Here is a 10,970-nt window from a genome sequence, read left to right as displayed (position 1 = left end):
ACATCAAATAGGACAAATATATTTCATTAAGTTTTAACTAATTCTACAGCGATAATTATGTGAAATTAAATTAATTATATCCCGACTTCCGAAGATTTGCCTTTACCCTTGGGTTAGTTTCTCATATTGAGGTAATCAAACCAAAGTTCAGATCTGCCATAACTGACTGACACCTGCTAGGGTCAGGTTTGCAACCAGCTTCTGACTGAGAAACCAGTAACCTGCTCCCAGTGTCAGAATCTCACTGAGGAAGAAACTGCGTTAGGTTTTCTGTCACTTTATTATTTCTGCTATAACTGATGCATATTCGCAGATAAAATAAGTCAATAGAGTTTAATTTGCAATTTTTATGTCTTTGTGTCATGAGGTAGATCTCAAGCGGCTGGTGAGAGAAAAAGTAGATCTTGCTCTCAAAACGTTTCGGCACCCCTATTTTAGGGAAACTAACACTCATGTTTTTGAATTGGACTAAACAAGTGTTTAACAACACTGTATTTTTAATCTACAACACTTACACTGGAAACCTAACACTTTTGAATTTGCTTTGTAAATTCTTGACCCAACTTGAAACTAGATGATTGTATTCTCCAGGCTTTTGAAAGCTTTCTTCTGTCTCATGCATAATATGAGGTCTGCAGCTCCAGGTAGTTAGTTTGGTGGATCGCCTTGACACCAGGTAAATCCTCAAGATTATAAGAAAAGTAGAAGTATTTTTTTTACTGAGATAATACGGATCATATCCTAAATATACGCATATGTTTTCGAGATATCTTGGCTGTTCCTTCCTATTTAGGACATTAGCATACTTGTGATCAACTTTGCTTTGTTTTGAACCGGAGAAACGCCATCCGGGTCACGTGACTGAAACCCAGCAATACCGCTGTCTTGGCTCGCACGCACTCAACCCGAACTGTCAACCAGATATTCCAAAATTGCCACTGTAACTCAGCCTTGAGTCCCTGACATCACCGCTGTACCACCGAGACAGAAAAAAGGGGATGTAAGCTGGCGGCTGGGCTACTACAATTTACAATCAGTCTAGAGTTAACTCACACATTGTGAATAATATCATAGTTGCTCCCTGTAACTAGCACGGCTCCCTGACTGTTCTGGCTGGGCTGGTAGTTTTGACGGGTCTGAATCGCTGCCAATAAAAAAGTCCGGTTCACCTCCAAGACAAAATATGCGTGCAGTTTTTGGGTTTTGCTTACTCTCTTTTTTCCATCATTTTCACTTTGCCGCTCCATGAAGCTCCACTCATATTAACTTCGTCCGTAAAATTGCTGTAGCTAGTTGCCATCTGTTGCCAAGAGACAGATGATGTTGGTGGATGCCTGGTGACAAGTTTTACCCAGAATACACTTGGAGACAACATTGGCGATCCTCTTGTAATTTTGAGTGTCATAAAGTTAAATGTAAGAATAAAAATAAAGCTAGTCATGTAGCACAACATTTTATTCAATATTTTACACCCACTGTGTCACTAAAATCAGTTAGTCTTGTAAAGTTTTTAGCAACCATGAGTCAACAATGACAACCTACAATGACAGCCCACTGGGGCTATTTATTACATAATTTTCCATACACCGAACTCAACAGGAGAGAGCTTTTCGCCAGCTCTCATCAGATGTGATAAAGGTTTGATCCCCGAAGGTCAAATTCTCCCTTCCATCCGGGTCCCTCCTGGGCCGGGAGCCCACTGCCACAAAGCCCCTTCCCTGCTCGCAGGATCCGCGCTGAGGTTAACTTAATAAAGCCAGCTGTGTGATTGGTCCNCAATGGGGCACCCTACTATATAAGCTACTGGGGTATCATATACAATTTTCAACACAGGAGAGTTCTCCTTTTAAAGCTCTTGTTAGATGTGATTAAAAATATTGGATCCCTGAATGTATATTTTACTTTCCATCTGCCCAGATGGGACCCAGGGGCCTGCTGCACCCCTCCCCCACTTCCTGTAACTCCTTCCCTGAAGTGACGTCACAAATATGTCACTAACTGGGATGTACTGTGGATTTCTAAATCAACACCTGACTGAGTTAGTGTTGGTGTTAATTTAGAAATCGACACTGGACAGTATTGCTTTTATCTAACTCTTTGGAATAACAAACTCCGATCACGATCGACCGGTCGATCGCGGAAGGTTTTGAGTCGATCTCGGCAGATGACATTCTGAACGCCACCAGGACGCTGAGAGCAGCACTTACTCTTCTGACGGGCTTATCAAAAATATTCACAAAGATCCTAAATGTTTGTAGCTTCATTAAAAAATAATAATTATAAAAAAAATCAATGAGACGTGTTAAAATTAATAATCTCAGTAATTTTTGTTTGAACAAGGTGTTGCGCAATTCAGTGCGTTTCGGTCCCATTAACAAAAAGAAAAAGAAAAAATAAGGCGACTCAAAGACCGACTGACGAGCAGAGTAGGAGTTTAAATTAGCTACTCAACCACCACTGTGTTCATGAGAGGGTTATTAATAATCGAGGAATAAATATCAAGCCTGGAAACATGATATTGTTGTAGCAGCTCCCCAGCACGTGAATTAATTTTTGCGCAGTCTCAACGGGTGATTTTCATGGTTTGTTTATTTTCTTTGATGTGGATCATCAAACAGTCACCACACCCATCTCAGTCACCATAGTCACTGTGAAAACTAAACGGATACAAATATTAGAATATAAACATAAACTTACAACACAAACAACAAAATAAAACGTACCTCGCTGCTTTCACCGGGGAACGCTAAACGTTAACAGTGCCAAGCACATCCGACAGTTTGTTGAAGTTATTCATTGATACAGTGATTTCCCAGCNCTAACACTTTTGAATTTGCTTTGTAAATTCTTGACCCAACTTGAAACTAGATGATTGTATTCTCCAGGCTTTTGAAAGCTTTCTTCTGTCTCATGCATAATATGAGGTCTGCAGCTCCAGGTAGTTAGTTAGGTGGATCGCCTTGACACCAGGTAAATCCTCAAGATTATAAGAGAAGTAGAAGTATTTTTTTTACTGAGATAATACAGATCATATCCTAAATATACGCTTATGTTTTCGAGATATCTCGGCTGTTCCTTCCTATTTAGGGCATTAGCATACTTGTGATCAACTTTGCTTTGTTTTGAACTGGAGAAACGCCATCCGGGTCACGTGACTGAAACCCAGCAATACCGCTGTCTTGGCTCGCACGCACTCAACTCGAACTGTCAACCAGATATGACAAAATTGCGACTGTAACTCAGCCTTGAGTCCCTGACATCACCGCTGTACCACCGTGACAGAAAAAAGGGGATGTAAGCTGGCGGCTGGGCTACTACAATTTACAATCAGTCTAGAGTTAACTCACACATTGTGAATAATATCATAGTTGCTCCCTGTAACTAGCACGGCTCCCTGACTGTTCTGGCTGGGCTGGTAGTTTTGACGGGTCTGAATCGCTGCCAATAAAAAAGTCCGGTTCACCTCCAAGACAAAATATGCGTGCAGTTTTTGGGTTTTGCTTACTCTCTTTTTTCCATCATTTTCACTTTGCCGCTCCATGAAGCTCCACTCATATTAACTTCGTCCGTAAAATTGCTGTAGCTAGTTGCCATCTGTTGCCAAGAGACAGATGATGTTGGTGGATGCCTGGTGACAAGTTTTACCCAGAATACACTTGGAGACAACATTGGCGATCCTCTTGTAATTTTGAGTGTCATAAAGTTAAATGTAAGAATAAAAATAAAGCTAGTCATGTAGCACAACATTTTATTCAATATTTTACACCCACTGTGTCACTAAAATCAGTTAGTCTTGTAAAGTTTTTAGCAACCATGAGTCAACAATGACAACCTACAATGACAGCCCACTGGGGCTATTTATTACATAATTTTCCATACACCGAACTCAACAGGAGAGAGCTTTTCGCCAGCTCTCATCAGATGTGATAAAGGTTTGATCCCCGAAGGTCAAATTCTCCCTTCCATCCGGGTCCCTCCTGGGCCGGGAGCCCACTGCCACAAAGCCCCTTCCCTGCTCGCAGGATCCGCGCTGAGGTTAACTTAATAAAGCCAGCTGTGTGATTGGTCCACTCTCCAGCTTTAAATGCATAAACTTATTTCTAACCTTTTAGAAATAAATCTGCTCCGCGAGTGAAACGCTCAGAACAGAGATGCTTGCAGTCTGGCTTAAAGATTTATCAAATGAAAAAAAAATAAAAATTGAGATTTTTTTTTCTTCAATTAGTAATTTTTCTAAAAATAAAAACAAGCAACGCCTAGCCTGGCGGGAGACCTAGCAAAGCATGGCTGGCCGCCAGGCTTACAACACACTGGGGGAAACCCTGTATTCCTTACATTATGTTTGGCTGATCTTTGTTTAAATGCCATATTTGTCTGGAACTTTTTGGTGATTTGTAATTGACTATCATTCACTGTAATTATTAACAAAGCAATAATGTTAGAAATTATAAAGATTTTTGACGGGTTTAACTGTTTTGTTTCTGTTTCTAATATGTAGGCCTGGTTTTCTCCCAGATCCTAATGATGGCAGTTTGTACGTTCTTGGTGGAAAACACAAGGAGGGCTTGATGGTAAGATAGTTTATATTGTATCACATTTTCTTTTGTATTTTTTTTATTTTTTGTCAAAACAAGCATGACGGTTTCCTGTTTCCACAGAAACTGCCTTTTACCATCCCAGAGCTGGTTCAATCCTCCCCCTGCAGAAGCTCTGATGGCATGCTCTACACAGGTCTGATCTTATACATGTCTTATCAATTTCTGATCTTTCTTTGATTGTAAATTGTCCTAAAAGAAGACAAATACTTTTTCAAAAGTCTAGGGTCATTCCTCATTTCATTTTATATTTCTCCCATGGAGATTGAACTTGTTAGGTGATCTTGATCACCACAGTTCTTTAAACGTTCTTAAGTTTTTGTTAATACTTTTTGTCTGGACTTTGGCTGCTTTTTTGCTCACTTTCTGCTAGGGCGACAAGTAACGATTATGTTATTAATCGATTATTCTATTGATTATTCTGATGATTAATTGGATAAATAAAATTGGTATATTCAACAGATTTTTCATTCAACCTATTTAGCCATTTTCCTGCAATATTAGAATATATAATACTTTTTTAAAATAAGAAAATAAACATGTTATTGCGTAAATGTAATAACAGTATTCCTTTATTGAATTTGAACCAGGTAGAGCTAAAACTGTCTCTTAATGAGAGAGTGACACAGAGAGAGTGTGTGTGATACAGTTAGAGAAAAGTCTGGCTCTTAGGAAGCAAACTATACAGTTTTACTTTTACAGTATAGTGCTTTATAAACGCATAACTCACCTGTCTGCTGTTTGTAGATAACCTTCCTTCTTGGTGTGTGTGTGTGTGTGTGTGTGTGTGTGCGTGCGTGCGTGCGTGCGTGCGTGCGTTTACACAGGAAAAAAACATGACGTGTGGTTTGTAGTGGATCCTGAAACGGGCGAAAAGCAAACAAGTTTAACCACCTCCTCCTCTGAGTCCATCTGTCCCAACACTCCTTTGCTCTACATTGGACGCACCGGTCTGTCGCACACACACAGCACTTCAGGAGCCAGGCTCATGTGAGCCTGACTCAATTAGTCTGAAATTAATGAGTGTTTCCCTTTGTTTCCAGAGTATATGGTTACCATGTTTGATACTAAGATACAAGAGCTTCGATGGAATGCTACGTACAACGATTACTCTGCTCATCCTTATGATGAGAAGCAAAACTACAGTACGTCTCTGAGCACAGATTCACAAAGTTAAACAAATAGTTTGTTCAACAACCTCAAAGACTTAAGCACTGTCTTATCTGCAAAAAGTATTTATATCTGTTGAACTTTTTTAAACTTTATCATTTCATTATCATGAAACTTAGTGTATTTTCTTGGGATTTTATGTTTTAGACCATCACAAAGGATATATTTAAACAATACGTTTCTTGGTGCTTTTGCATAAAGGCCTGGTCTGTGGAATTCCTGACTTTGTTGACTTCACAAGATATTTGGTTGCAGTTGTTTTTTTTAAGGCACTTTCTGCTAGGGTGCCCTTCACCTCTCGCTTGCCATGGAGACGCTGCGCTTTCTCACCTTCTCCTCTGCTAATGAAGAGAGCAGTACACAATGTTATACTGCCAGTCCTAGAACTAACTTTAAGTAATCTTCCTCCAGAAATGGCTCATCTGGTGTCTAGTGGTGATGGTCTTGTGGTGACCGTTGACCGGGAATCAGGTAGGAGGATCTGTGTGGATTATACATTTCCTTACTCTTGTCTCAGCCGTCTAGCAGGGATTTGAAGTGTTTATCTTGCTTTTCAGGCGATGTCCTGTGGACTCAAAACTACGGTTCACCTGTTGTAGGGGTATACCTCTACTATGAAGAGTCACTGAGACATGCCCCTCACCTCTCGCTTGCCATGGAGACGCTGCGCTTTCTCACCTTCTCCTCTGCTAAAGACCAGACAGAAGCTCACTCTACGTTAAAATGGAGCTACCAGTTTGTGACGGAGCAAGCCAGAACACAAACCCAATTAATGTAAGAACATTTCCATTGCTCCCATTAAAATGAAGATTGTGTCTGGTAGGAACAAGTCTCCATGAAGGATTCTTGCAGATCCAAATAGTTGGATCTGCAAGAAAACTTCGTTGTAGGGCCGAACGTTAATGGCATAAAACTCAACTTCATGTTTGTTATGAAATCTATAAAGAAAGACTGCAAAGCTATCACTCTACACTAAAACATGCAAGGGAAAAATTCTTTGTGGAAATCATAAACAACAACATTAACGATGCTCAAGCTTCATTTGCAACAGCTGACAGGCTCACAAACCCTCCTGTGATTGTACCACCTGAACTCCAATCAAACACGGCCTGCAATACATTTTCTAACTTCTTTGAAGAGAAAATTAACAAAATTACAGGATTAATCTGCACATAAATCTAAATCTAGTACCAATGCTATGTACAAACATAACAAAACATAAATAATGACTCAGTTTCAACTACTTAACTATAAAAAGTTAGGATAAATTATAAATAAATTAAACTTCACTTAATGATGTCTTGATAAAATACCCACAACTTAAGAAAGTTGTCTGTTATTCCATCTGATGTGACTCAAAAATTTAGAAAAGTGCTGTGCACAAAAAAAAAATCGGATGCATAAAGCCGTGCGCACGTATGTGGCTGTGCACCTTTCCTTTATAAATCCTAATTTGAGGGAAGTAGAGCGCAGCTGCTCTCCTGCACTGTCGCCACCCTTAAATACATATGTAAATTCAAATAAATACCCAGAAGTCTGCCATCACGTGAAGCAATAACCATGGCAATGTCCTTGCTTGTAGCAGCATAAGTATTTATAATAATAATTCTATATTTTATGTAAAATGTGCTTTCATGGCACAAGGTCACCTCACAAAAACAACAATAATACATTTTAAAGAAAAAAAAATCCAAATAAAAAAATTAATAAATAAATGAAGAGATCGTGCAAATGCCGGTTTGAACAGTAGCACATCCAGCAGGGATTTAAAGAATGACAGCTTGTCAGAGAGCCCTTTGAGTGGAAATGTGGATGTTTATGCTAAATAGTAGAATCATCTGCAGAAGTTGTACATTTACAGAATAGAGATGCTTTCTGTCCATAAAGGTACATTCACACAAAGCGAGTGGCTCCACTGAAGGATGACTGCAGCTGGACCGGTACCGGTACCACATGACTCCTTCTTTAAGTTCTGCTCGGAGCTCCACGATGATCAGTCCAGGCAATCTATACGCTAATAAACCATCAACATTTCCCAGCAGACCAATATGATCTCTGATCAATCGCTCCCTCTGAATCCTTCCATTGGAAATGTTCTCCACCAGAGCCAAAGCGCTGTGCCACAACTACGTTGTGCCACGAAATTGTGGCACAGCGCACAGGTGTGCCCCTTGGCGCAGCTACTTATGTATGTGTGATTGTCTACACACCTTGATCACCTTAAAATAATCAAACCTGTTTGGAGTTAATCTGCTGATCCAACCCTGTTTCCTTTTTTTTAGTGAGAATGAAATTACCCCAAAGATTCATTTCATGCACTCTGATGCACAGACCAATGTGTTACATCTTTATGAGAGACAAAAACTGAGGAAGAGTGCTATTTACATTAGAGTGAGGTTTTCGCGTCTTTTTATTTTTATTTTCTTTATTTTGTGTGTGTGTTATGTTATTGTCTGAGGATATATGCGATTCAATTTCATCGTTTACATTTAAACATTAAAATATTAAAATCATGAAAAAAACATCGGGTTTGATGCTTCTTGGTCTAAATAACTGAATGTCATCAGATTTCAGTGTATTTAGGTGAGTTTTGACGCTTTGTAGTTTTATATTGACCACAGAAAAAGTTTGCGTGGCTGCTGCACATTTTCACGCCAGTGAAAAATTGTGCGTATATTTACGCAAACTTAGACGCAAAGTTAATTTTTATACATTCCGGCTTGTGCGTAAAATATGGTGCCGCACATTTTTTGTGCTCACACATCTTTATGCATGAGGTCCCAGGTGTTTTCCCCCAGGGTTTAAAAACAGCAGTTATCAAACCACTGATAAAAAAGAACGATCTGGATAAATCACTATTGCGGAATTACAGGCTGATCTCCAACCTTCCATTCATCAGCAAAATTATTGAAAAAATTGTTTTAATAGTTAAAAAGTTTGTCAACAATTACCAATCACTTTGACGTCTTTCAGTCTGGTTTCCGTGCTCACCACAGGATTGAGACTGGTCTAGTCAAAGTGTTCAATGACATCACGGTTTCCCACAGTGTATTATAAGACATGTTTTACTAGCTCCCCCACAAAACCCCCTCCACCAGGCTAAGCATCGCTTGTTTTTGTTTTTGGGAAAATATATATTTTTATTTTTTAAGCCAGATTGCAAGTGTCTCTGTTGCTCCGAGCGTTGCACTGGTGGAGCAGATTTATTCCTAAAACACAGCAAATTTGTAAGTGTTCAGTCAACTCCTACAGAGTTGAATTTAGCACATTAAAAGTGTCTATATTGATCCACTCTGGATGGTGTAGAAATTACACTTTTGAAAGTGTTATTTGTGATACAGTTGAATCAACACTCACAGTAGTTGAAATTAAACACACATCAGTGTAGACTTACTCAACACTAGTGTATTTAGTCAAAAGTTAACACGATGAACGTGTTAATCTAACACAGAACAGTGTGAAGTATATATCAACATAGAAATCTGAGTTTTAAAATACTACTGGCAGAGTGTGCTGTGGTGGTGCAGGGGTTAAGCACAACCCACATATGGACCCTCTAGTTTTCAATGCGGCTGTTGTGGTTTCACTTCCCGGTCTTCCCCTTCTCTCATTGCCTACTTTTTTTGTCAATTTACTACCAAATAAAAGCCACTTGAGCAATTAAAGCCTTTTTTCCCAGAACATAATGGCCATCAATAATCCCCAAATTCATTTTAAAAGACATTAGATGCCACTTGAATCTACAGAAACACCAGCACCAGTTGCAGTATATAATCTACTTTTATTTCAAAACGTCAAACAGCATGGACAGTATACAACAAAGGTCATACATTCATGGTACTTTGCACTGAAGGTGAAGTGTGCTTTGAAAGTTAATTGAAAGCAGCCATGGATGGTCTTGTGATCACTGTTGTTGAAGTGTCTTTGGTGCTGCTCTTGTCTTCAGCAACATGAAGGAGGAAGACTTCCAGCCTGGAAGGAAAAAACAGGAAATATAGTAGAAACATTAGGAAAATAGATAAATATTTTAAAAAGAAGTGTGAGGCAAAACTAATCAGACCCACCTGTGTGTGTCACCATCATATTCATTCAAATTACTCTGCCCACCCTGTTTACAAGATAAAGCATTAAAAAGTCAGAAATAATTACTAAAGAAATGAGTCGGCTTATAGAAAATTTTTTGGACAGCATTAAAAGTCGTGCCAACCTGTCTGAAGAAATGTGTTGAAGTCATCATAACAGGCTTCAGTCACCAACATGGCATACTAATACTAAAAATCATTTTGGCAGTTTTTATATATGCCACAGGTACAAAACACCAGAGTCAAATGGCTCAATTGCCTCCTCATTGTGTAGATACGTTCTCCAGAGTCCCGCTAATCACCTAATTTTATTCAGGTGCAGCGGCACATCTAAATGTTGTAGGACAGTGGTCCTCCAGGACTGGAGTTTGACACCTGTGTCATAGATCAAGTCAACGGTTCAGCACAGCCACTCCCCCATTTTGCTGTCTACAGCCAAAAACTTAAAGAAAATGACCTCTGCAGCTAAATAATATTAACTCAAATGGCCTCCAGATTTTCCTGACAGTTTTAATGTTCGGTTAAGATAAACAGTCGTATATACCGTGATATCCAAACAAATAAATGTACTTTTAGCGAACTATGTATATGAATGATACTCTTGCATAAACGGAAAATTAATGCCTCCATAAAAAATAGTCAAAAACATGATCATTTTAACATGAAACTTGCCTTGTTATAATAAGCTCCAGACAAGACGCCATACTGCTGCCTCCTCTCCTCAGGCAAACATGTGACGCAGTAGCGTAGCGGTTCTCAACGTGGACTCTACCACCCTCCGAGGGGCGTTCAGAGGACGGCAGGGGGCTCTGGCGGAAATTTTTACAAAAGGGGGGCGCTGGGATTCCTCTGGGGCATGTTTGGTAGAAGGTAAACTTTGCACCTTAAATGCACAACAATACCAGTTTAGACTTTGAGCAATTTGCTAAAACTACATTGTGTAACATTAAAACATGCTGCAACTGTATCGATGGTAGCTCTCCTTCTCTTCAGTGTTTGTAACTTCTTGGCACAGCTCCGCGCTCCTGCTAGCTTCACCGCATCAGTTCAGCGTTACACCGGCTGATGACGTTGCTGTGATTCACTTTATCTGGTGTCTGATTTTCAAATATTTTATGTTTTA

At 39.4% G+C, this 10,970-nt stretch overlaps 1 protein-coding gene across 1 annotated transcript in view; it reads left to right on the top strand.

The window, feature by feature from the left end:
- Positions 1–10,970, top strand: part of LOC103130409 (serine/threonine-protein kinase/endoribonuclease IRE1-like) — an 89,488-nt gene that overhangs the window by 2,845 nt on the left and 75,673 nt on the right. The window contains exons 3-8 of the mRNA XM_007541792.1: positions 4,499–4,571; positions 4,659–4,731; positions 5,423–5,545; positions 5,639–5,740; positions 6,177–6,236; positions 6,323–6,539. Of these exons, the coding sequence (XP_007541854.1) occupies positions 4,499–4,571; positions 4,659–4,731; positions 5,423–5,545; positions 5,639–5,740; positions 6,177–6,236; positions 6,323–6,539 (648 nt within the window). The remainder of the gene's footprint in view (positions 1–4,498; positions 4,572–4,658; positions 4,732–5,422; positions 5,546–5,638; positions 5,741–6,176; positions 6,237–6,322; positions 6,540–10,970) is intronic.

Source organism: Poecilia formosa, unplaced genomic scaffold (assembly GCF_000485575.1).
Source record: "Poecilia formosa unplaced genomic scaffold, Poecilia_formosa-5.1.2 Scaffold632, whole genome shotgun sequence".
Classification (NCBI taxonomy): domain Eukaryota; kingdom Metazoa; phylum Chordata; class Actinopteri; order Cyprinodontiformes; family Poeciliidae; genus Poecilia; species Poecilia formosa.
Note: the sequence above shows the minus strand (reverse complement) of the source record. Positions and strands in the feature narration are given on the sequence as shown.